The 27566-nt window shown below is 42.2% G+C and overlaps 1 protein-coding gene across 1 annotated transcript in view; it reads right to left on the bottom strand.

The window, feature by feature from the left end:
• kndc1 (kinase non-catalytic C-lobe domain containing 1) overlaps positions 1 to 26825 on the bottom strand; it is a 40161-nt gene extending 13336 nt beyond the window's left edge. The window contains exons 1-18 of the mRNA XM_084375354.1: positions 26319 to 26825; positions 22009 to 22207; positions 18398 to 18456; positions 15097 to 15243; positions 13359 to 13476; positions 13129 to 13268; positions 12162 to 12797; positions 10937 to 11051; positions 10515 to 10586; positions 10290 to 10351; positions 10022 to 10180; positions 8207 to 8284; positions 7933 to 8014; positions 7411 to 7603; positions 6559 to 7259; positions 5353 to 5491; positions 3600 to 3862; positions 1064 to 1419 (exon numbers count right to left, since the gene is read on the bottom strand). Coding sequence (XP_084231480.1) covers positions 1064 to 1419; positions 3600 to 3862; positions 5353 to 5491; positions 6559 to 7259; positions 7411 to 7603; positions 7933 to 8014; positions 8207 to 8284; positions 10022 to 10180; positions 10290 to 10351; positions 10515 to 10586; positions 10937 to 11051; positions 12162 to 12797; positions 13129 to 13268; positions 13359 to 13476; positions 15097 to 15243; positions 18398 to 18456; positions 22009 to 22207; positions 26319 to 26417 — 3618 coding nt within the window. The 5' untranslated portion in view covers positions 26418 to 26825. The remainder of the gene's footprint in view (positions 1 to 1063; positions 1420 to 3599; positions 3863 to 5352; positions 5492 to 6558; positions 7260 to 7410; positions 7604 to 7932; positions 8015 to 8206; positions 8285 to 10021; positions 10181 to 10289; positions 10352 to 10514; positions 10587 to 10936; positions 11052 to 12161; positions 12798 to 13128; positions 13269 to 13358; positions 13477 to 15096; positions 15244 to 18397; positions 18457 to 22008; positions 22208 to 26318) is intronic.
• Positions 26826 to 27566: the final 741 nt, after the last annotated feature.

Here is a 27566-nt window from a genome sequence, read left to right as displayed (position 1 = left end):
TTCAATAATTAAAAGGTGTTGATGAAGGTTCTCAGTCATCCAGGTCATGGTAATTCTGAGTGCTGTATCGTAGGCAACTGGACGTGTTTCAGTTGCTTGAAGACGTTTCACCTCTCATCCAAGAGGCTTCTTCACTTCTAACTAACTGGAGGAGAGTCTGCAGGCTTTTAAACTTTGTGTGGGAATAAATGTGGCCTCCATCTCCCCCGACCACTGCGTATACATCACATCACTACTGTTGTTTGAATCATCTGCCCCCTCAAGTGGTTGCAAGTTTGTTGCACTAGCTAACAAAGCTAACAGTAGCTAGTTAGCAAAAAAAAGGCTGAGTTCTACACTATGTAGACAACGTTATGTCTTCTACATAGTGTAGAACTCAGACATTTTTACTTTTTTTTTTCACCACAAACGGGCAACTACTACTACTTACGGTACTTTTATTGCCAGAAAAGTTTTGGTACTTAACTTTTCATGTCAGATATTTTAAGACTTTAATCAAGCACAAGTACTTCATTTGGGTGATGTTCACTTTAACCAAAGAAATATTTTAACATGGTATCTTTATCTTTACATTTGGGTATTCTAAACAACACTGATACACTGTATACTTTGGGATGACCGATTTTCCCAGCCAATTGTCAGACCTGATATTCAGCATTTTTCTGATTATCGGAATCAGTGTTTTATCCGATTGCCAATAAAATAAATACATTTCAAAATGCCCTCATTCCTGTGATGTAGCAGCAATAGTAAGTAACTAATAAACAAAAATATCAAATAAACGTTGTGAGTAAAAAGTACAATATTTACCTCCAAAATGTAGTGCAGCAGAAGCACATATAAAGTAGCAGAAAATGGAAACACTCACAGTAGAAGTAACTCAAAATTTTACGATACTTGAGTAAATATTTATATTCCATAACTGCATGGATTGCATTAAAACCACATACATTGTGTTAGCATGTAATAAATAAATCAGCCACTTTATGCAGTCTGCTGTTCAAACACACAAGGTTAAGGTCACATATGACTCACTGGCAGTCAGCTTCACTGGTTTACCCACCTGTGTTTTCCCATCCAGACATGAAGAACCTGTGTGTTGCCCCAGATTCACAGCATACTGGATCACCTCTGCACTAAAACAATCTTCTCCAAAGAAGGCTAAGGCCCAGGCCGGGCTAAAGCTGAGGCCCAGTCCCTCTGGTCTGGATCCAGGCGAGAGGAGTCGCTCCGACGCCACAGAATCACTGTCCTCCATGTCCTCCGAGCAATCGGGACTCATCTGCTCGTAGTGGGCTCCCGTCAGGCCTTCCTCTCTCCCTGACAGACACTCGGCCTCAGAGGGGCTTTCATCGCTGCCTCCCGCTGAATGATCTCCTCCCTCCATGACCCCTGTGTCTGAACCGTCAGTGCTCACGCCTCGACCAGTAAACAGCAACAGTGGAGAGAGAGAGGGAGAGAAGAGAAAGAGAGGGGGACTGAATCACATGGAGTGCAAAAAAACAAACTGGATTTGTGGAGAAAAACACAAAGAGAAATCCCAGGGGTGGCGCTGGGGTTATTTGTTGCTCACCCTATCATGGCTGCACAATGCATCCACTGTTTAACAGATGAGCTCAAAGGCAATTCCAGCGAAAACTTTTTTCCATAACTATCTTTTAAAGTACCTTGTAAGAGCCTGTTTGTAAATGAGGACTCCATGTCCAGCATTTTTTAATAGCTCAACGAATGCAGATGCAAGGGTGTGCGAGTGCTTGTGAATGTCATTGGCCACAAGTGAGTTCCCAAGGAGATGAAATCTTTGAGTTTGCTGGCATGCCTTGGACTCTTATGAATGTGCTCCGATCTTAAGAACAGCATCCAACAGCCAGTCACAGCTCTCATGACTTCAGTCAGCAGCCAAATAAAGTGAAATGTATCAAAACAACGCAGATAATTTGGAGGATTTTTACAAAGCTGACACCGGCATTGAATCTGCTTACCAAAGGCAGATCGTTAAAATCCTGTAAATGATCTATTTAGCTCATTTTGCTTGAGGAAGAGACAATTTCTTAGAAAAGAAAAGTATTGTTACTATTGTACTCAGAACAGCTGTGGTGGGATAAAAGCATGTTTACTGTCAGTGTAAGTAATTGAGGTAATTATACTTTACTTCAGTAGAAGTGGGGCATGAAATGGAAGTACTCTACTACAATTTAGAAGGAAATATTGTACTTTTTACTGCACTATGTTCACAGCCTGAGGAACCAGCTACCAGACACTTTCTGTAAGTCCGCATTTCTGTAGACTTGGCCTGAAGGAATTACCCAAAATTCATAGCTCTGTAACGCCAAACATGGGGTCAACATGGGTTGCCAGGGGAGGCCCAAAACCAGAGATCCAGGTGATGGATGGCGATCTTGAATATCTGAATAATTTTGTTATTCTATATGCAAATGACTGAATTTAACTATTTGCTATTGTGTATACGAATACTCTCTTCTTCTATTATTATATGTTGTAATATGAAGTATGAAACCCACACGGTAAAGTGAAATGTCACAAAGCGCTGTCCTGTTTCTATTTATACCATTTCAGCCATTTGTCAGCCTCTCTAACTCAAACACTTGCGATTGGGTCAAAGATTTTAAATACAAAACATATCACCAGCATACGGAAAATGATGCATTGTTGTTGACTGAAGCTTACAAAATCAGACATTAATAAGGAAATAAATAAATGCACTAAAATTACATTACAAATAAATGTAGTCATTAATTAACATATAAAATGTGACATAAATTGATATTTCTGCTTTAATTTGCCTGTGTATTTATTTACCTTTGTATCACTTCAACTATGTATTTACTTTCCCATATAAATATTATTATTGGTGCATTAAATGGCATATGAATTCCTTTATTGAGCTATTTATGTATTTATTTATTTATGATTCGAGCAGTTTAAATTCTACATCCATGACCCAGCAGTGTTTTAAATTGTTGAAATTTGCAAAACATGGACCTGCTACATAGTAAAATACTACATACAAATGAATGCATCAAAACATATTATAATGCATTAGTAAAAAATAAATAATAACAGTTGAAGAAGGCCTACTTTTCTCCTTTTTTAATTAATTTTAATGTAAGTACATTATTATTCATTATACAAACAGTGTTTTACTGACATGGCATTTTAAATAAAAAACTTGCAGTGCATTTATAGTGCACAGAATTGGTAATGGGGAACTTTACATTATGCTATTGCTACTACTGTCTGACATAATTTTGCATAAAAAAGTATAATTACCAGATCAAAAACCTTAAAAGTGGAAGAATATATCAATATGCTAACATTTGTAATTTCAAAAGCTTGACTGCTGAACACAAGATGTTTCCTACTTCACTGTAAAGTCCATTCTCACTTTAAATATTAGCATTTAGCAAACTGAAACTCAAATTTTGTAACTCAATCTGTGTATTTATGAACTTGGAACTGGATCTAAAATTGAATCGGCTATCTGAACTCAACCCAACAGATGTATTTCCCCCCTGACTGAGATTTTTTAAATCATTACACACACCAAATTTGATCGTTGTCAAAAGTCTATCTCCTACCTTGACAGAGACCGTGTCGACTCTCCTCCGATCTTAATTCAAAACCTTCAAGCGCAGCTTCATTTTCTCCATGACAGGACTGGGCCTCGGTTCCTTCCCAAGCACCCACAGCAGCAGCAGGACTGGACGTGTGAATGTTTCCGTTCAGGTCGAGACAGCCGTGCAGGCAAACTTCCCTCTTCCCTCCCCAGACAGTGGCTATCAAGGGTTGGGTAAGAGCTGCCCTTTTCACAGCCTTTGATGGAGGCTGCTCATTAGAGCCACTGCAGGAGGCGCATTAGGAGAGAGAAAACACACACAGTGCGTTCAAAGCTGGTGATAATTAGCACTTATGTAAGGAAAGATGCCAATCATTTGCAATTAGGATGTAATAAAAAGACAATTGGAAGAATAGAGCCAAAACAAAATAGTCAACAAACTTCACCAGACTGCAGCACACAATCTTTACATCAGAGGGGATTTAACGATTTAATGTGAAAACACAGCTGAACACAGTCGCTCATAGCAACAATCAATAAGAAGCAGAGAGGAAAACTATCAAAGACATATTTCAAACATGTTGCAGCACGTTGCACACATATTGCAGATCAGACGTATGTCACACCAATCAATTTAATCGGACCCGGACGGGACGCCGTCCACTCCAGTCCATGTCGGAGTTTGAATGGACCGTCTCTCAACAGAAAGACCACAGTCCTCTCTCTATCCCCTCAGAGAAACTGCGGAAAAAATAGCCCTCGACAGCTGTGCCCTGTGAACGAGTGTCTATCACTGTGTGAAGCTGTGCTGTCTCCCTACCACAGCAGATTAAAGGGCCTCTCCACATATTGCCCTGAGCACAAGATCATGGCAACGCCTGGATGAAAAGACGTCTGAGAGAACTGACAGGCTCGTCCCTCTCCTCGTCTCCAGCTTGCATTTACATGAAGAGAGATGTGTGAAGCATGAAATTCATCGCCTTCATTCATGTATTCATTCATGCACTTAAGGACCCCCCCCCCCCCCATCAGGGCTACTTGTCAGCATATCAGTAACAATGCAGAAGAGGCTCCACACGCACCTTTAATGTTGCCAGACATTTTCCATACAACCATATTGCAGAGCTGTTACCATAGGGACCATTTCAGCTGCGGGCTAAAGTTTATATATTAAGTGCATGTTGTATTAATACTCATTTAAAATGCTGTGCATGGGTGTGATATGCAAGTGTGCAGAGGAGGAGAGGTCATGCTCAGTGCGCCTCTTCTGCAGAACCCACATCAGAATAAATTAAACATCTGACTACAAGCGGCCAAATCTGGTTTTATTGTTAACGTGATATGTTTTTTTAAATTGGGGTAATCCTCCTGACACCAAAGATAATCTCTTTAAGTCATAATGGAGGATGATTGTGCTGATATGATTCATTTGGAAAACCACCCCCTGAACATTGGTCATTTATTTTAAGGATTAAAAACTGATTTATGTGAACTTAAAAAAAAGCATCTGATCATCAGAATCTGAGCTGTGCTGTGGATGAACAACATGAATTCATGATGCATCCTTCCATCGTTACTCACTGGTGAAGCATTACAAAAACCAAACAAAGGTTTGTGTCTCATTTCAGCACAATGTGCAGCTAATGGCACAGCTAACCCTTTACAAAGTAAACAGTAACTGACCAAAGCAGTGGACCAACGTAACAATCCTTTCTGACTGATCTCAGCCAGTTTAAAGGGAAAAGACGGACACAGGCGTTTGAAGTCCTACTCACAGTGTGGATGGGCTGTAGTTAACCAGGCAGTGAAGTACACCCAGCAAGTCGTCTTCCCAGTACAAGTCGCTGAACCTCTCCTTCACAATACTGGCAAACGTGTCGTACTGGAGGTCCTTCAAAGAGAATATGTACTCCCCTCGGAAAAGAGAAAAAGGTTGATTTTCTATATGAATATGTCCGAACAACTCAAGACAGATTCATGGAGTGTGTTATTGGTTTGTTGTTTCGTTAAAGGAGCACTGTGTAGTTTGAGGGAAGAAGTTCAATCAGTGTTCCTACCTTATTTTTCTCTGCGAACAGCTTGTTTATTCAGTTAGCGACAAAATAAATATCTCTGAGTTTGTATCATTAATATTGTACATTTGCAGTTTGAATTTCTTCTCCAAAACTACATAGTGCCTCTTTGAAAATACCAGCAATGAAGGAGCCAACTGGGGCTAAAGGAATCATTTTTCAGATTTTAAGCTTTCATAGACAAAGGGACATCTGTTCTCTGCAACATCTAGATCACTGCTGCCATCCTGACGTCAATGAGCACACTGAGAGTTTTAGATGAGATAAAGCCATCTTTTTCTCTCCACCTAGGGGTATCCCAACAGCTCAATCTGATACCATGGAGAAGAATTGTATTGTGGGAAGTCAAATAACCTCCCAATGTAAAATATCCCTCTCTAGATGTGGTGGTGTGTTGGAGGAAGATCAGACACACTGAGGTTATTTAATCATAGCCTACGTTAAACAAGTGAACCAAATGTGAACATTCCCAGAAATAAATACATTTAGAAGAACAATTACCAAAGAAACTTAAGGATATGGGAATGTTACTTGTTTGCTGAGTTTATAGGCTCTTTGTACTGATTTGTCTTTATAAAAAGGTGCTCTAGCGTTTTTGCAGTTTACATATCATTTATTTTTTATAAACATACAACATAAAATACTACAAACATATAATTTAATAGAAGACATTGTATATATGTACAGATGTAGCTCTACACATACATACAATGCAGTGGTGGCAACATTTTTGTAGCCCTAAGGCTCCTGTCAGATGTACTTCCTTATACATTAGCCTACTTTTAGCTAACATTAGCTATGTCAACCTTCATTACTTTCAGCTATGTTAACCTTTTATTCGACACCACTGCTTTGTAAAGAAATAATAAAATAATATATGAAATATTCCAGTCATCTAAAGATACATACCCATGGCGATGTCCTCATGTCCATTGTCCAAATATCCATCAAGTGAAAACTCTCCCTTGAGCAGGTCAATCACCTCTTGTAGGGCAGGATGGACTTTAGGGGAGATGGACTCTGAAGGAGACTGGTTCTGACCTTGTGTTCCCGGATTTGTCCGTCCATTGTGAGCTCTGGAATCACTCTGCTCCAAGGGGCTGTCAGAAATTATGGAGCTACCTTTAAAATAAGATGATGATGGGCCATATTCCTGCCTCACAGGCAGATTCATACAGTTAATAAAAGGGCCATCAGAGTTCTTTGGGACTGTGATTAGTCCCTGCAAAGGCTGTGGCACCAGGGAGAGATTTATATCCAACCCGAGGAGGGACTCTGGAGCTCTAACCTGCACAGGCACTAAGGAAAGATGTCCTGTTGTGGGATCCTGACGGAAGAGGTAATTGTTGAAAACACCACAGCCATTGAGGTTGTTGGATAATGGCTGAGGGAGGGAGACTTCTAGACGTGAAAGATCAGGGAGAGCAGAGGAAGAGTTCACAAGAGTCTCGTCGCTGGTAGTTGAAGTTACGAATGCCTGATCAACAGGGAACTCCGGTGTATGTGGGTTGGATTCAGCCTGTGTAGGATATGGGAACTCAGAGTGTGAAGGGAAATCGAGGTCTCTTTCCTCGATGTGTTCACTGCTTTTTGTGAATCCATCAACAGTCCTGTAAAATAAACAGAGGTGTTGGTACAGCTGTTTCCCCCCCCCGTCTCCAGGCAGCAAGAAAGCAAAAGTGTATTTCCCAACATGACGAACTGCTCCTTTAAATTTTGTGATTGCTGTGATATTGCATATGATTATCTGATGGATCCTACCCTTCAACAGCAGCTCCAAGGTGTTGGCCCTCCTCCTCCGAGTCCCCCTCATTGGTCAGGATGATAGGGGTGAAGTGTGTGGCAGTGGAAGTGAAGGCTTCTGGGAGTTGGAGCTCCTTGTTGACTGGGTAGCTGTGGGGAAGAGGGCCAGGCACAGGAGCCAGTCGGCTCTCAGTGGCCATGGGCACAAAGCCTACACACAGTTACAACAACGCCAGTTACAATATCAGTGATATTGTCTCATGCAATGCACATTGGTAAATGACACAAAATGACCTGCCACTGTGGCACGAGCCCAGTTGAAGACGATGCCACAGTCTTTACTAAATCTCTTTACTGAATCTTTTCTCTGTCATGAATGTTGGATGTATGAGAAGTCGCCCTTTTCAAGACAGGAACAAATTAACTGTGCTTCTTCACAGGATGTTTCAAAGGGTCTTCTTAATTTGGCACATTTAGTATACAATGCAGTGTTCATTTCATTGCATGAGGGTCATCCATACAAAGGTGAAGCTGTCCTACCGCTGTTGTTTTGTGCAGACTCTCCACACGAGCTCTGATGAGCTTCCGTCGCACTCACATCATCTGCATTACTGGATGCTGGCTGAAAGGAAATTGAACTGGCTCATTACAACAGAGAGAGCTCCCACGTTTCAACGAGACAAAACATGGCAGACGTTAAAAGGTTGACCAAAAACGAATAAACTGACTAAATTGAGGCTTAAATGAAACAATAAACAGATGGAGATGCAAAGGTGTTAATGTATCTGTGGTGGAAAAACAAAGCAAAGTTTACCGGGTGAACTCTGCTGATGAGGTTGTTCCAGACAGTCTCAGCGTTTGTCCCTTGACGTGATAAGTAGTCACGACAGCTCTGGAACAGATCCACACGAAAACAAGTGTGATAACAATACAGACACTTCACACACGATCACTAATAATGCTGTTATTAATTCTGCCCTGAAATAACTGAAGTGTTGAGAACTAACAGTTACTTAAATGACTGACAGCATAATAATAAAAATGCATTATGGGGTCCTTTGTTGACAGAGTGACAGCACTTCTCCAAATTGGATTCTCTGTATTCAAATAACAAGTGATTTTCTTTCTATTTGGGAAGGTGCTCCTCTCTGTGGTTGTGATATCTGCACATTGATATGCAAAATCACATCAGGCTTTATTTATAGACAACCTTTCATACAAGGAAATGCAATTCAAAGTGCTTTCCAAAGCCAGACGTTAAAGGCAAAGCAAAGTGAAAAAAAAGGCTGAATTATAAAAAAATAAAGAAATATAAAAGTGAAAATTTGATTTAAAATCAAATCTATTTCTTTAAAAAGGTACTTCAATTTCACTGTGAAAGCCTAATCATAGAAAATGATTAATAAGCAGGACCTTCCTCACAGACAGATCATCTACAGCCATACTAGCAGCTCTGAGGCTGTGCTTAAAATGCTAATGTCCACATGCTTACATGCTCGTAATGGCAATGCTAACATGCTAATGTTTAGCAGGTCAAATTTATGATGTAAACAAGTTGACGTGACTAGCGTTTAGCTCAAAGTAGATCACTAAAGTCACTGGCCTGAGGTTTATCCTCTGGGGACATGAATGTCTGTATGAAACATCTGTGTGATCCATCTTGTAGATGTTAAGGACATTTAAGAAAAGTGAAATTTTGGCGTGCTAGCGGCATTACAGGAAAAGTTAGGGGAAAACCAAAGTCAGCTGTAGTTATCCTCTGCGCACCAAGTCCCATGTCAACCCATCCAATAGTTGCTGAGAAATAAAACATTTTAAAAAACCCAAAAGGTTGAAATGGTGGACCAACTGACTGGATGACAGACAGACATTCATCCCTGGAGCGATGTTGCTACCTTGGCTAAAAAATTGATGGGAGTGGGACCAGGAACACTGATAGGGGACTTCAGTGTTACCAAAGAATTTACTATTTTATCACAAGATATATACAGTGCAGAATATTTCAGAAACTTCTGGTAGCGGGGATGAATTAGTGATAGTAAATCTGAGAGCTCTGTCAGACAAGAGATTCAGTTCTTGGAGGCCTGTGAAATGTATCTGAATAGCACTAAAAAGAGCAAAGTATACCAAGCCAATATCCCTCTACTTCTTCCATGTACAAATATCATATCTCATATATATTATATGATGTGAGTGGGAGGTGAGGCTTCTGTTAAAGCTGTCAGCCATGGATGTGTGAAGGCAGGGCTGTCAGGCTGAATGTTTTCAACCAGGTGCCAGTTCAAAACATGACATTATTGTTATTGCTATGTCTGCATTATAGCTGAACACAGAAACTGTGTAAGCTAGGGGAGCTCAAGTAAGACGGGTCAGCTGAAGTACTATCTATCCATCAGAAAAGTGATGGGATGGTCATATCACTTTCAGCTGCCAATGCAGAAGAGATTTGCCAAGTGCATAGAAAACTGACACATAAGCCACCACAGGAAGTATGAGCTTTCTTCAAGTGTCAGCCAGAGAGCCATGCCAATAATTTGTCTAATGCTTTTGAAGGTTGGCGTTGAGAAAAAAAAGCCAATTTAAAGTGTTGGATGGATAAAAAAAATATGTTAAATTAAAATAATAATACTTTTTTGGCCATGATGATGGAAGGTCTCTCAATGGGTGTCCTCTTTGCCATCTCCAGGAGCAGTCTCTTCAGTTTGCGCGGCATTGCCAGCTTTTGATTAGGTGATAAACTGAACTTGGCTGTAGCCCAGAGAATAGCAGCAACCCCGTACACACAAACCTGAGGCGGTGCAGAAAAGAATAGAGGAGTGATGACTCTAGCTACAACCAAAACAAACATCTCGTGAAAGTCAGTTTCAAAAATAAATTAAAGCATTCAGCTGGCAGACCTTCTCCGTCACAATGCCATGTTCTTGATACTCAGGAGCAAGATAAAATTCATCTCGGGATCCTGCAGAGAACACTGAACATCAGTTATTGAAACCCAAAAAGCCTCCAGGCACTGCTTCATATACTTGCAAGAGAACCAAAAAAAAAGAAGAATGTTTGACTGCTGGGACTGCTTAATTGCTCTACTGCAGCACAGAGACTACGGCAAAAAAAAAACAACCTACCTATGTTTTTAGGTTTCAAGAAAAGTACTTCTCCCTCGCAGCCCACGTGCACTGTGTCCAGGCATAAATAGGCTAATGGAAAAAAGAGAAATCAACTGCACAGAAAATAATGTGGGCAGCAAAATGCAAGCCCTGAAGCATTATCTCTTTTTTCATCTTTCCTCTGAAAATGTCCACCCACAAGCCCAACATTTGGTGCATAATGAACAAAAACAAATGATATAATATACATGCATATAAAATAAGATGTGTGCTCTTATATACCATGTTGGGTCTTGCAGGAGCATTTAATAATAATAATAATAACAATAATAATAATAATAATAATAATAATAATAATAATAATAATAACAATAATAATAATAATAGTAATAATTATAAGTACTTAGCCACTGATTTCATGATGAAGTGGATAAAATCACCTGGAAAGTCCATGTAGGTCTGCAGTGAGGACAGGCAGGTGTAACATAGAGCCCATAGCTCATTAACCGTCAGCCTCCGTCCACATCGAGTAAGCAACTCTCTTAGAGAGATCCACTGGATAGAAAATAAAGAACAAGCCCAGTTTAAAAAGGGAATGAGTAACAGACTTTGGAGCTTCAGCTGATCCCTCCGTAGGCCTAATTAAACTGAAGTAATCGCTAACTTGACTTTCTCAAACTCCATTTCCAAATGTTCGAACATTCGGCAATGATCCGTCTTGGGGAAATGTTCACTCCTACACTTTTGCAAATTGCATTCGAGTACCTATGTGATTACTCCGTGTCTTAGAGAATGAACACATCCCTCTTAAAATGTTACATCAGTAAATTCAACCATACAGGGGACTCATTAAACAAGTTATGAGCAGCTGACACTCACACTACTGAGTATGTTAAAAAGTTTCATTGCATGCAATAAAAAAGCAGACCTCAGCATCATGTCTCGTGGCACTAAGAAGGCGTAAAGTAACCCAAATAAAGTTAGTTTTAATTATTGAGTGGTAGCCTATTAGCAATCCTTTCCTTGGCTAACATTTATTACTAAGCTACCTAGCTAGCTATAAAGCTAAAAGACAGCTTAATCTAAATACAAGGTTCCCTGACTAGCTTTTTTCTAGAACTTGTAAGTGGTCACCTTGTGTTATTATGGATCTCACCGCTTTTCTTGCAAAACCCACCCTACTCCCCAGTAAACATGCCGACCTCTTCGGCCTCCTTCCCAGTCTCCTCTCAGGGTCACTCATCCTCCCCCATCATCATGGGAAGAGGGAGCCTATCAGTGAAAGTGCTTTTCTTGCCTTCTCCAGTCTAAAAATGTATTTAGAACAGAGGCTTTTGTCATATGAAAACAATAGATGCGAGCCAATCAGAGGCAGAGGAGGGCATGTTGCAAGAAAAGCGGTGGGATCTAAAATAACGTGGTCACCTCACTATATTACCAACTGTTTTCACAAAGCTGAAATGTTATACTTAGGCCACATGATGACAATATACAGACAAAACTCCATGTCAACACAAGCTCCATCCAACTGCTCCCATTTCTGAACCGACCTACAACGAGAACCCTTATCATCTCTCTCTCTTTCCCTTTAACAGCTACTCTTATTTAAAGACAGCCAACTCTTCAGTGAACACAAGAGCATCAGACATGACCCCATGACCTAACCTCATCCTGAGATTCTTCGTTGAGGCACAGCATGCTTTTGGTCATGTAGTTATTAGGAATGTAGAGGCTGTGGTTCAATGAGCCCTGGTCCCAAGAAGAGTCCCGTTCCATTTCCAGCTCCTGACAGAAAGTACAGGACGATGCTGAATCCCGGGCGCAGTTACAAGATTCACATTCATGGGATCCTTGAATCTTTGTTTCTCCACTGAACAATGTCTCTGGAGCATCCTCATTTTCTTCTGACACTTGGTAGTTCACAGCAGAGTTCACACGATCCTCAGTGCTACTGTGTGGATAAGACTCACAGGACCTGCCCCGGTTAAGTCTTTGAAGTCTGTTACTCCACACAGACTTGCAGCTCAAGTGTTCATCCGCTCCGATCTCAGTGAGGTCAGATACAGGTACGCTGATATCTCCATGACTCGGAGGGGAAAGACACGGGGGGTTGTTGGAGTCTGGGACAGAGCAGGAGCGGTTCAGAGCCCCCCTCACCCTGGTGAGCCTCTGCTGGGCTCTCCTCCGTACTGGGGAGCTGTTGTGGGACCTGCAGTCCAAGTCATCTGCCAAGATCATGCAGTCTCCATCACCGCTGTCCATATCCTCCTCCCAGAGAGAGGAATCCCAGCCCCCGCACACCTGCAGATTGAGTTTTTAGCGTACAGTCATTTGTTTCAGCTGTTCTCAATGCAGAAATAAGTGTAATTATACAATAATGAGCATAAAAAGATGAAAGTTTAGCAAAATTGGAGCTGAAATTGAGAAAACTTGGTTACATTTTGGGTGGACAGTGTTCAATATCCCAAGAAGGAAAACCTCCCTTTGAGCTAAGAATGTGTAATTAACTATAAGTATCTGGGGATCAGGTCTGGCCCTGGATTTTAATGAAGTGGAAACTGATGAGAAAGAATTATATTAAACTATTTCTTCCTCCAGAGCAGCAGCTTCCTAAAAAAAGGTTGTCACATACCTGCTGCCTGGACAGCCCGTTTGCTTTAACAGAACTGTCATCACACAGCTCTTTGCTATTATCATCCGAGCTCAGTCTTTTAAGCAGACATCTGGGTTTGGGATGCTGCCATCTCGCCTCCCAGGAGCCTTCCTGTCCATCTGTGGGTACACAAAGAGAGCGATTAGTACCAGAGGAAAACACAGCAGACACCAAACAGTGACATCTGTAAACGGAGATGATAAAGTGACCTTGGAAGGTTGATACCGATTCGATGGAGAGCACCCGTCGGCCAACTGAAGACAGTTTCCGGCACACAGCTGCAGAAGAGGTATGAGACAGCCTTGCTTCAGCCAGACAGAGGACGTCCTGTGGGAGTATGAAACCCGCAGGTTTGCAATATTCAAAATAAAACGCAAATAATGATCATGTTCTCCTTTTGCAAATACTTTTGGGAAAATCGGTCTTGTTTTAGGAATCGTGGATGCTCCCTGATTTTTTGACCTTATTGTCATTATTTTTGCCTGATGTTTTGAGATAATCCAGCACTTGACATGTTATTTTTGTGTATTTATGCAGTTTTCAAACTTATTCTGCATATCGTAATTCAAATGAATTAAGGATTTTAACCTGAATGTGTGTCCTTTTGGATATCTATTGTTCAGGATGCTGGTCTTGTCTTTTTCTCGTTTGGGGATCGTTGACGTTTCAAACAACCATTTTTTAAATTTTCACTGGGTATGTTAAGTGGAATTCACATGAAAGGGGCTTTAAAATGTGTTTTCTCTTTTTTGCCCTATCCAATGTGTTGTTGTTTTCTATGGATCGTTGACTGCTTGGTATACAGCATTGATTGCTGTCCTTTGTGAATATGTATGAATAAACTATAAACAAAGGCTTGCCATTTATTATTTGAAATGCCTGACACAGGCAATTGGACTGAAATTAAACCATTCAATGAATTCACTATAGGTACAAACAGAGTGCAGGGGCAGATTTTTGTCATTTACCCTACAATGCAGCAATCTGTCTAGACCCAGATGTGCAAGATCATTTTTTGTGTATGGTCGTACATAATATATCTGTGATAGACTAGGACTGGTCGATAATATCAGACAACCGATATATCACTCATGCTCTACTGCTGAGGTAAATCATGCACGATATTATGAACTGAAACCATCATTTCATCAAGTAAAAATTGTCTGCCTTTAATTTTCCATTTTGTGGGCACTGTGAGCTGCATTTGTGAATGGAAGGTTATATAAATCTGTTATAAATCTATTATTATCATCATTATATTACAGATTGCAGTAATCTGTGAGTGATTCGCACTGACGCAGAATGTCCACTTGGTGCTGCTCAAGAGCACTGACTCACTAATGCAGTGCCAGTAGGTTCATCTACAAGCCATAAAAAAATACACTGAAATTAATGCTACAGCCATAATTACTGTCAGCACATTTAGCTCTCATAAGGCTCCCATGTGGCTCGGCTTGTGACTGTACAGGGATAGTGAAGCTGTGCCTGTAGTGGGGTATATTTTATGATCTTGTTGTGTAAAGATATAATCAGGGAAGATCACACACATGTCGCTGTGAAATCACCATGATGATTCTAACATTACAGTTATTTTATTTACTCCATGGCTTTATCTTGATAGGTTTCTTTCAGGAATTGAAGATTTCCTGTATGGTTGCTAAAGGAATTGGAGAATTGACCTGAAACAGCAAATATTAATTTTACTTCTAAGTCCTAATTTCGTTATCACTTATTTAAAAAAACATCACCACTAAATGGATTGGAATAGACCTAATTTTACATTTAACTTAACACCTAATGATTTTATTTCACACATTTCACCTCTATCCCCTGAGCGCCATGACAACACAATTGCTCAAGTGAGATATCTAATTATTCCACACCTGCCTCATGCAGCTTTTAATAAATCATTTTAGCAGTAAAGAGCAGTCAGCAGGGTTTTTATACCTGAAGGAGCGGCCTGTCCTCGGGCTTCTCCTCTTGCATCTGCTCCAACAGCCTCTGGATTTCTTCCCCCAGCTCTGCCTCCAGCTCTGGCTCGATGACAAAGCTCAGTGCGGCAGAAAGCGTAGAGCCCAGAGAGTAAACATGGCCCTGCAGCCGGGGATGAAAGAGGAGAAAATGCAATCATCATCAGCACCCAGCTGCAGCTGTGAGTACACAGTGCGTACACTGATCCAAATCTGTGAATGACTATAGAAAAGGCTGAAAAGCAGATGATCCTCTTACAATTTTGGGCAGTAATTGTCATGTACTGTACATATTTATGACAGAGCTTTTGTTTTGCTTCGCAGCACTGACAGTAGATATTATGGTCAGCTCTGAGGCAGCAGTGGATTTGAACCAGGTGCTTCTGAGCTCACATCTCAGACGTAACGATCACTTTCAACAATTGATGTGAACTTTACCCATACTTATGTGGTAAACACATGTGCAAGGCGGATCCCAGTGTGGGTCACGAAAATAGAAGAGTAAACACTCAGCTGAAGGCCTTAACTCCTGTTTTGCTTTGCTATTACTGTGACCGTGTGTAATATCTCCCCAAAGAAAAACACAAGAGAAGTGAAGGAGAAGAGGTTCGTTGTTTGTCAGACAGTTTGTGTATTTTGACATGCAGCTAAATTAGAATGCAAAGTTTATTTTGAAATTCAGTTATGTAAGTCTACTGTAAATTTATTCATGGGACGGTGCGAGCAGTGACACCACTCAGTGGCAGTGTGGCAGCTTCACATTTTGATTATATGGTTCAACAGAGGAACCCGAAGGCTTTTGAATCCAGTCGTATCAGAGGCTGTATTCTATTTCACAGAAAAAAAGACCTGTGTCAGACTGCACCTATACCACAGTAGCGTAGGGAAGGCTCTAGAGAGGAATATAAAGGTTATGAAGATTTACTCACTAATACTGAAAGAGCATAAATAATTGATGAGAACATTTATTAAACCCACAGAAGTCATTGAGAATAATGTACACACATCCTACAAAAAGGACCCAGAGGAAGAACTGCAGCAGGAAAGAGGAGTCATAAACACAGCAGAGTACAAAGCTCTGATGGTTTTATGTCAATACACAGCTTCATTAGAAGACTGCGTGTTAAGTGCCTACCTCAAGAGCTACAACCAGATCATACCAGCCAATCATCAGAGGGTGACCATTAAAGGATAACTCTGGTTTATTGCAACTGTGGTCTTAATTTTGTACCTGTGGCCATCATGGCCTGACATTGGCTAGGTCAGGTAACATTGTGCTGATGGGCAAGAAACATACAAAGTCAGGTGATTATACAGAGTGTAGTTCAAGTTCAGAACAATATTGGACTGCAAGATGAATCACATTTCACATTCACTATTGATTCTCCACGTAAAGTATTTAAAAGGTTCACTTCAATTGTCCTGGTTGAAGTGCTTATTATATAAGAAAAACAGAACACTGCTTATGTTCAAGAGTAGGTGGACACTCAAGAGGACCCAACAGTGCTGTGTATGAACATTTGATGTCATGTAATGACTTTATATGTCTAAAGAGGGATGGACAGTATGGCCTTGAAAGAATATCACGGTATTTTTAGGCAGTATCACAATACCTGGGTATTGTGAAATACCCTCAAAAGCACCTCATATGCTAGGATTAAGCGTCAAATGACGGCATTTTTGACTTATATTAATGTTGTGACAGCATTGTAGGGATGACTATTGGTCCTTTCACAAAACAAAGACATACATTAAAGATGTATGTCTTTTTCGAGTGTGGGTAGTGCATTTAGGCTGTGACGTTGTGGACCACAGGGGTTGCAGTGGCCAATTACATAAACCAGTTGGTCAACAGTATTGATATTCACGCAGTTTAAACTACATTTATAAGTTGACGCAATAAATACAGCCTACGACTATAATACTTTTAATGAAAGTTTTCTCATAAGCGCTTGTTGGCATGATACGTTCTGTGTCAGGATGCGACAGTAACTGTCACAAAGGCCAAAATAAAGACACATGCACAAACGTCATGCTGTCAGGAGACTGCACCAGAAGGGGAGAAGAAATACTCTGCAAACTTGTTGCAGATGGAGAAAGCTTCCCTGAAAGAGTTGTCGCTCCCAAGGCAGGAGCCGGAACTAGGCGCTATTCGGGCAGAGTTAAAGAAGCATTTGCTGGAAGCAGTTATACGGAGGTCTAAAAGCTGAGATTTTTGGATGTTGATATGTGTTGTGTAATCCTGTGACATCATGCAATCAGCCACCACACCCGCAAATTAGCCGTTGTTTCCTGCCAACAAACTGCTCCTGATGATGGTTTTCAGGTAAAAGGGAAAGCTCGAGACTGGAACAGAGCTTCTGTCCTCATTTGAAGTAACCCTCCTCTTATGTGGACCTGTGAAGACCTCACTAGTATTATCTGCCATGACTTTGACAGGTTCTCTGATGGTGGTGGTGTCGTCTGAATACTTCACAGTAGTTCTTTTGATGTCTGCGAGTGCAGTCATGGGTGCCCAGTGTGAACAGGAGGGGGCTGAGCACACAGCCCTGGGAGGCTGAGAGTCGTTGTACTCAAGCCCAGAGTGTTAAGTTTTCCAACCAGCTTCATGAAGGAGATTATGTTGAATGCTGAGCTGAAGTCAACAAACAGCATTCTGATGTAGTTGTTCTTATTCTCCAAGTGTGTGAAGACTAAGTGGAGGGAAGTGGATATGGCACCGTCTGTGGATCTGTTGGTTTTGAAAGCATACTGGTGAGGGTCCAAGCTGGCATACCAATAGTACCTGAGTAAAGATGTAGAGTATGCACAAAGCTGTGGAAAATCTTCACTGTGAAACCAAAAAGAACCGTGCTGATGGAAAAGGCAAAGAAGATGAAGAGCGAGAGTGATAGAAACTGAGGTTAAACAAGATTGAACGGACGGGCATTCACTCGATTGGGATTGCTCCAGTGTTGTGTGAGGACACTATGGTGTTACTGCCAACAGGACTGATGTCTATCACTATAAACATAAGATCCGAGTTGTAATAAACCATTATCTCCTGTAGGTCACAACCTTGCTGCTCTCTATTCCGCACGATCAGAGAGAGGCGGCTTGTAGATGAATGATGGCTTGTGCAGGGGAATTTAAGGTGAGGAAAGAGATTGAGCAACACTCTTCTCTCCCCCCAGCAAACATCATCAAGGTGCCCGTGACTGTGTGGTGTACTGAGAAACTCCCAGGGGTGACTGTGTGCAACCCTGACCAGATTAAAACCTACACGAGGATTCTCTCACCTCAAACGTGCTGCCAGTGCTGTCAAACTCGGGAGGCACGAAGGAGCCTTCTGGATCATCTGCAGGACGAAAACATACCAATTAACTGCAACATTAAGCATCTCTGAGGAGCACACAGTCCATCATACTGTCATCAGAAGGGAACAAACAGCCCATTTGTCGTTTGATGTCATCGCTCTGATGTATAGCCATGTCAGTTCTGTACTGTACTTGCTAAGCATCCACCGTAATGAGATGTAAATCAAAAGAATGTGTGTCCCGCATGCTAAACCACAACAGTCCAGTGAGCTAGCGTCCCCCTTTCGTTTGCATAATTCATATGTCAGAGATAATCCCCAACAAACAAGACAGGAGCTATCTGCAGATCAGAAGATTGGAGCATCTGCCGAGGACCAGTGCTGCATCCTCCTGCTGAATATAGGCCACTGCTCAGACCGGCTACAAGCAGGACACACACAGACATGAGAACATCACCACAAACGTGCTCTCCCTCAGCTGGACGAGGAAAAAAGAGGCAGAGAGGCACGTGGAGACAGAAAGAGACTGAGAGGTCGCATCCAGAGTTAGAGGAGGGGAAGGAGAGAAGGAGAAGGAAGTCAGTAAAGTGGGTCATGACAGATTTGGGTTTGTCTACTGGAGTGATGATATCCCCTCCCAGGTGTCTCCACTCGTCCTCTCCTACTTTTCCCTCTTCCCTTCTTTTTCTCTCCTCTCTCATCTGTTTGTTTCCTCATCTCCTCTCACTTTTAGTTACCTCCTCCTGCCTTTCCTTTCTTCTCCTCACCTCTTGACCTCCCTCTCTTCTTTCCCAATTATCTGCCTCCCTCATTTCTTTCTTCCATTACTTTCCTCCTTTCTTTCCTCTCTCCTCCCCTTTCTTTACTCTCCTTTTCTCTTTCCTTCCTATCCTTTCTGATTGATTCTTTTCCTCTCTCGTGTTTGTTTTCTGTCTCTTTTTGTCTCCTCTCCTTTTTCATTTCCTTCCTATAGACTTTAATCATGCTTTGATTGCCTTGACAATCCTGGCCCTAATTTTTGCAGTGGGTCTGGCACTGCTGGCACATTTTTGCCGTCGGAACATGTATCGGCTCCAGAGCGCATCAGGGAGAGAAATCCCTCTGATTGGCTGCTCAGCTAAGCGAATCAGTGCTTGAGAAGAGAAGCAGAAAAAGAAAGGGAAGGCCTCTTGAGCCTGTCGCTGTAATATCCAAAACTTCTACCATTTAGTGCAGCTTGTCACCTCCGCCTCTTTGCCATCGCCATTTGTAACTTTTCATTAGACGTATTTTCGATCAGAAATGGCTATATTAGCAGGAGTGGTGTCAAAAATAGTTTGTATATCCCAGTTCTGAGTCTTCCTGTTTCCAATACAGACTACCACCACCTGGTGGTATGGAAAGGTATTTCCTCTCACCCAGATGCAGAACGTACAAGCTAGTTGGGGGTTGGCTGTAGTCTTTGCGGTGTGTTTAATTGCAACTTTAAGACTGAGACACAGGCGGCATGATATGAGGCAAAAGTCGGCCTTCTTCTATGTCGGGTTGGTCTTTCAGGGCCATTACTCATCCGTCCCCTTCTCCTCTTCTTTCCAGTTCTTCCTCTTTCTCTCTTCCTTTCCTCTTCCTCTTCTTCTCTCCCTTTTTATCTCCTCGAATCTTTCCTTTCCCTTCCTGTCATCCATTTCTTTCCTCTGTTCTTCCCATTTATTTTCCCTACCTGTCCCTTCCTTCCTTTTCTCGCTTTTCTTTTTCTCTCCTCACGCGCTCCTCAGCTTTTTTTTTATCTAGTCACATCTCTTTTCTTTCCTTTACTCCACTATGCCCCCACCGTCATCTACTTTTATTCGTTTTCTTTCCTTTCCTCTCATTTTCTTTCCTCTTTCCATTTTTTTTTTTTACTCCTCTCAGTCCTTTTCTTTCCTCTCCTCGCCTCTCACTTTCCTTCTTTTCCGCACCTCTTTTCTCTCAAGGTACAAGGTAGATTTATTTGAAGGAAAAATGAAATAAAGGAAAAAAAGGTTGCCAGTTGAAACAGACAAGGAGAAAAGGACAGGCTGGAGTAGAAAAGGGGGACAAAATGTTGAAACCTGTAGTGAGGAAACGCTGTAACGCAGTGAAATAGACTGTGAGCAGACGCTGTCAGTGACGCAGATGCCTCCAGGGTGATGGTGAGAGCTTGGTGAGTCATGACTGCCTACAGCATTTTAGCACAACAGGTAGTTGGAGCTGAGCAATATCACTGATTCAACACACTCCAAACGGGCTGATCAGATGTCCCACCGAGCGCAGCCAGGCCCGTTTTATCAGATATGGAACAGCTTGCCGTGCTCGAGCTCGTGGGAAAATTAGCCATTTTTCTTAGTCATCGTTGTGCGAAAACCAACCGGGGACATTTTGTTGCTCCGGCTGGGTACTCTGGGCGATGCCACATCACCCACAGTGTCAGACAAACTACCTTCCTGTTATTACTGCAGGAATTAATTAGCCAAAATGAAGCCTATTGATGAGTGGTTGTGACAACAGCTATTCTCGCTGAGATTCATCACCGCAGCCCTCAAGGTCATTCTATTATACGGCTTTACAGAGAGGCTGTTTGTGTGTGAGCACGGCATTGGCTGCTCAAGTGTGCGTCAGCTTGAGGTCTCATCATTATCGCACAAAGACTGCAATTACAAGGAGTCAATAGGAAACTGTGCAGCAAGTAAAGCGGAGCACGTAGCGTTATGATTAATGATATAGATGCACTGTGTTGAGCATGAACAGCTAACACAAGAGGGCTAATGCGGGCGCTGTGGTTTGTTTCTCTATCCACAGGATGAATCATAGCCGAAGGACTGAACACAATCCAATAAAGCATGACAACAAATGAGGCTGAGAAGGATTTTATCTGACAGAGTAATCAAAACATCTCCGCGAAGTGTCTCTATTACTGACTCGAGATTTGTGTGGAGATAAATGGATGCAACACTTTAAACGATGCCATGTTGGCTGTGTAGCGCATGTGTGTGAACGCAGGTCGACTGCCAAGCTGTTACCACAACAACGCTCCCCCTGGCAACTCTGACACCGCTGATCTAATCAATGCTTATCAATTTCTTCATCGGGACATGGAAGAGGTGCGTGCACGCATGCACAAGCTCTGGTGGAAGTGATAACATAGAGAATGATGGAAAAATGGAGAATAGCAGAGAGAAAGGAAGGACAAAAAGGGAGGAGGGGGAAGAGAGGAGAGGAGGAGAGGTGAGGGATGATAATCCCTGATAGGATTTCATTGGCTGTCATTGTGAAGGAGGAAGATGTCATCTGTGCAAATCAGAGCAGACCTGCAGACCTCAGCAGAGCCTGACAGATCCAGAGAGACACTGATGGAGTATTTTCAAGCAGAAATTTGCTAATTGAAACTGATACATATCAGGGCGGTAAATCACCGACGAGAAGAAGGTGCCTCCTCTCTGCGTCAAACAGAGTTTAAACTGCAGTTAAAGCACAACCTCACATTTTAACTCTGCCATACTGATATACAGTGTTGTTTGTGCCAAGAATAAAGAAGCCTTTTACCATGTCCTAAAAACCTGTCCTAAAAGTTGTCTTGAAAGATTAATAAAGACTCACCACTGAGCTGCTCCATGAAGCAGACATTCCCATGGGCGTTGAAGGCCAGAGTGTCTGGTGTTATGCACAGGGTGTGGAAGAGGTGGGAGGGTCTGATGCTCTGCAGAGCCAGAGCGCACTCTGCACACACCGCCCACACCTCGTCCTCGGTCAGACAGCTGTCCCTCAGAGAGAGGATGTCAGCCAGAGACACATTCTCCTGTGGACGTAAACACATTCAAGTATGTTTTTTAGATTTACACTCGAAGTTAGTCTTAAGATCATTTCTAAGGGTGTGCCTTCCATTCATAAAATACTGCTTAAGCAGGTTAGAAGAGTCCCATTTACAGCTTACACACCTGCAAGCTATAAATTACAGTCAAACTAAAGAGTAGCCTCTTGGGAGAGTGTCACTGCTGCACATTGTTGATAAATTAATGCATAGTTCACCACAGGCTTGGAGGATGCATAGGTCTCCTATACTGCAATGAGCCTACATAACCAGCAGGACAATCACTTTCACCAAGTCAAGACTTTTTTAACTGATTAGATCATTTTCACGTCAAAGTCAGGTTTTATAAATAAATACTTACACTTGGTTTTACAGTGCTTGAGATGACAGTTTTATGTACTTTTTAAAGGCCCCAGGGCAATACAGTTCACACTGCACATCTGCCATATGGAACACACAACTAATGTTTGCATCCTTGAATGATGCGTTCATGGGTTAGTTGTTTACTTGAGCCCCCTTTTAAAACTGGCTCATTTTAGCCCCATTTTTAGTCAGTTTCCAGGGGATAACCCTGCAGACTCTGGGCTGGCCATGTTCCAGAGCGAAGCCAGCAGGCCCTAGTCTAAAATTGGGATTATCACATTTTGGACTGTGCCAGAACTGTGCCAGTGTTAAATCTTTCTGCAGCCTGGGGTTATGGACTACCTTGGCCTGGGGGAACCACGTTTGAAGATTTATCCCTTGGCTTAGTTTCATGTTTAAAAAACACTTTAGGCTGTTTGAATTTCTTAAACCCTGTAAAATGTTAAAGGGCATGCCGGATCTGCATCAGCGCTCTGGTTTAGTACAGTGTGAGGCGAAATGTTAATGAGGAACTCCCTTTGTTTTATAGTGATTACCTGCCTTCAGCTCAATTTAGCATGTTGTCAGATTCTTTCCATCAGCTTGTAGCTATTTAGCTCGGCTGACCATTTGCTGTTGTTTCAAAACAACAGAGGAGGCAGAACATAACACTATAATACAACAATACAACAGTGCAGTTGTACCTTGCATTGACATAGAAACTAGAAACTTTCAATCCATATTATTCATATATGTTTATTATCTTGACTCTTTTCAGAGCATATCATACGTTTTAATGTGAGGCAACAGAGACCAGAGCCAGGCAGAGCATTCACGTTTCCTTCCCCTCCATGAGCACCTAAACGCACCATCAAAGAAGAGTTTTCAAAACAGTCCCTGCTCTCGGCTGCATTTCAGTCAGCTGACTCATGTGGAACGGATTTATTAAAATGTAAATACAGAGCGTGCAAGGTGAGGTTTGGTGTTAACGCTCTGACCTCATCACTCTCTGCAGCACAGAGGGACGCCGGAGAGTGATAACAAAGTTCGACCTAAACCCTGGAGAGACTAGAAGCTACAGGTGGATGCTGGGCTGGAGAAGGGGACATCATAACACAGTGACCATGCAGTGCTACAGCAGCAGCAGCATTGCAGATTAAATAGATTGCCTTATTGCAAGGATACAGACAGGGACTCCAGGTCAGACACAGATAAGGCAACCAAATGTGAATGTGTGCTTTTGGCCAATCCAGCGAATTAAAAAAAGGTACCAGAGGTGCCAAAAGGGATAAAACATTTACAGAGCTGATTATCTTTATGCTTGTTGGAGTGCTGTTGCTAATTGCACAGTTTATTTGCAGCTTGCTTAAAATAAAATTGTGAAATAATGAGTCTATTTTATTTTACTCTGATTTTGCAACCTTTATCGGAAAAGTGCTGCAGGATGCAAAGTTAAAGATGCACATGACTTAACTGTAGTGAATGGACCAAGTATCCAACAGTTTGTCAAACACTGAGAGATTAAATCAACAGGATTCCTGTACACGGGCACGAAATGTCTGCAACACGAGATTAAAATGGAGGATTTTTGTCCATCTACACACAAAGTTGGTCAGTATTTGATTATGTTGATTGTTTTCAACATTTTATCAAAATCACAATCTTTCCCTGACCTTAATCAAACTGAATTTGTGACCGTGTCAAAGAAATATCAAACACCAAAAATATCTTTTCCTAAACTTAACCAAGCTTTGCTTCCTAAACCTAACCACAGACTGAATGCTATCCCTGGATTCTGGTGCGACAGTCCTGTAATTGTTTCACCAAAATCAGTGATGTTGGTGCTGTGCGTGATGTACTGCTGTAAAGCCTTACACACTGCGATGCTACCTGCTCACTGAGGTACTACAGTGCAGAAACAAGCACTCACACAAGCACAAAAACCCAAATTTACTTCAGCAGCAAGGGCATATGGTACACAAAGTACATGGTGGCCTTCACACACACTCACGTAGCCTTTTCATGCCATGGATGGAGTGACTCACGCTCGCATGAACACACTCCATCATCTGTGATCCACTATTACTAACTGGCCCCATTTATCCTGGCAAACAGTGATCTCAGAGATTCCATGCTGCATCCAGCAGAACGCTGCGGCCTGATAATTATAGGATTTTGCAAGTGAACACAAAAGCTGGCCTTAACTCAGCTAGAGGGGCGGAAGTGGGAGGTGTGGGCTATCACAAAGCAGCAACTGTCAAACACTGTGTCCAGTACTTCTATTATAATCGTTTTTATTCATTCCATGACACAAACTGTACCACATAAATCTTTCATTCAGAACTTATTTTTACTTATTTTACTGCCCGGATCTGTTTAATATTCAACGACTGAAAATCACTGCCTTATCTGCGACCGGCTGCATCTGCTGTGCTTTATGAGACTTGTAGTCGCAGGAGAGTCGCAGCAGATTGTGAACAAAGCATATCGATGTGATCTAGTGGGGTAGAGCACAATTACAGGGCAGAAAAGTGCCACTTCAAGCAGCAGCAGCAGCAGCTCCGGCCCCATAAATAGACGGCTTCCCTCGAGAGCGGTGCAGAGGGAAGCTCGAAGTCTCTCTCACCCCCCGCAAGTTAAATATGCTGTCCTACATAAGTTTGCCTCGGAGCTCCGAGGTTGTGATGAGGCTGCTGGTGCACTTTCTGGCTCTGCACGCCGGGACTGACAGGCACGGTTCGACGCACTTATGTTTGATTGAACTTTAGTCCACACCAGAGTCCGACTGGCTTTTAGAAGAAAGCAGTGTACTTTTTACTAAATATATGAAACCTTCAAAAAAGAGATGTCTGCTCATTGAGGCCTCTTGTCGCATTTCAGATGTCTAATATTAGTTGCTAGCAGTCCCAGCAAGGGCTGATTTTGTCATTACACTTAACAGATGGTTTTATTAAAATAGCTGTGCAAGGCTCAAAGAGGAAACACGATCCAATATTTTACAAAAGAAGCAAGGTCCAAAGAATCAATCAGTCCAAACTCCAAAAAAGATTACAAATGTATGTCGCAGAACTTTCTTCTTTTCTACCCCAACAACCAGCTCAGGGACCTCCACATTTATCGTGTTACAATTTGCAGTGGCCCAACCCATAACCCATATTGGGAACAACTAGACTAGACTCATGGGTAGTTAGTGATTTCAGCCTAACTGGGTAAAGGCAAAGTATAAGAACATGTAGAACAGACTGGTAAGTTCAGAAAATGACATCACTTTACTGTCATGCAGCGTTTAAAGCCAACACTTATGACATATGCAAAATCTACGACAACATGTAGTCTCATATCACCAAGATTATAATCTCGATATACTGTCCAGTCCTATTTTTGATACTTTAGATTCATGTTTAAATGCAGGACTGTTTCTTTTTGGATTATTGGTACTTTTACTTGAAGGAACTGAATACTGCTCATAGCAAGAAGTCACAGGGTCATACATGACCACAGTCTGCGCGTCTCACATGAGAAAACATCATCATGGAGAGCATCAGTGTCGTTGCTATCTGTTGCAGATCTCTGACATAAACTCACAACTTCTCAGCCTTGATGCAGCTGAAGTGCAAATATTCTAATAATCCAAGGCCTCCATGATGAAAACCTCAACAGTTTGAAGAAGTAGCATGGTTTCTGCAGAAGAAAGTCCATTTATGAAATCCAACACTCAACGTTCAACTTCTGCATGTCAGCCCTGTGTCTCACTCACCTCATCCTCCAGCAGTGGAGGCAGATGCTCCAGCTCGTAGTCTCTGTCCTCAGCTCTGCCCGGGTATGTGACCGCTGCGTCGCTCCCAGAAGTCTCCATTGCAGCAACTTTGATGCCTTCAAGTAGTGGAGCGGATTTCTGCCCAGACAACAGCAACGTCTCCAGCCGAGACAGATAGCATGCCCGAGCTGTCTGTGTCCACCGAGCACCAGCGGAGGGGGGTCGACTACTTGCTGCAGTCCAGCAGTCAGTCGATGGTCACTGCGGGACACTCGGGTCCAAAAACAGCGGCGGAGAAAACAGGAGCGCAGCGATGCGCCGGAGCCGACCGTCTGTAGCGTGCTGTGGTGGGAGGAGGAGGAGGAGGAGGAGGAAGAGGAGGTGGGGGTGAGTGATGCTGGCCAGTGTGCGAGGCTGTCATGACTACTACACCTCCACAGAAAGAGGCGACACACTGAAGATGACCATGAGCCGCAGCCTTGTGAGTCGGAGCCGCAGAGAGGAGCTGCCTGCTGCCTGCTACAGTTGGCTGCACGCCTCCGTCCACACACAGCGTGACTCATTCACCACTATCTGCTCTCAGTCTGTCAGCTGGCCTCCGCTCAGGTGTTACACCATTAATATGTGCCGTCAATGTCATCATGCCACAAGTGGTGGAATGTAACCAAGTGGCCGTCATTTACCTACACCGTGTGTTTAAGCTTAAAGGTGCACTATGCAGTTTTGGGGGTGTTTGTAACTAAAATGTATCAAAAGAGAAAGATCTTCATTTTTTACACTGAAAAATTCAAACTCTCTTTATTTCCATGACTGAATAAACAAACAGACCTTAAAGGCCAACACAATTTCACTGTTTGATTTTGTTTACATTAGGCGGACCCCGCCACCAGACCTTGTTCTTCCTCTGAGGACAGCTTGTTGATGCAGTTATGGAAAACGTTTGTATTATTACCTCATCAATATTGTAAATATAACCATTCTGAGTGTGTATTTCTTCTCCAAAACTGCATAGTGCCCCTTTAAAAGGAACAGTTCACCCAGATATGAAAATTCAGTCATTTTCTACTCACCCCCATGCCGACTGAAAGTGAAGTTTTGCAGTCCACAAAACATTTCTGGAGCTTCACAGCAAAGCAATGTCGCAGCATTCTCCTGAATAACTGAAGTAAATGGGGACTTGTTTTAAAATGCAAAGAAACAACACAAAAAAAATCATAAATTGGCTCCATGCAGCTCGTCTACCGTAAT

Source organism: Pagrus pagrus, assembly GCF_965226575.1.
Source record: "Pagrus pagrus genome assembly, chromosome: 15".
Lineage (NCBI taxonomy): Eukaryota > Metazoa > Chordata > Actinopteri > Spariformes > Sparidae > Pagrus > Pagrus pagrus.
The sequence above is the reverse complement of the archived record's forward strand: the minus strand, read 5'-3'. Positions and strand labels throughout refer to the sequence as shown.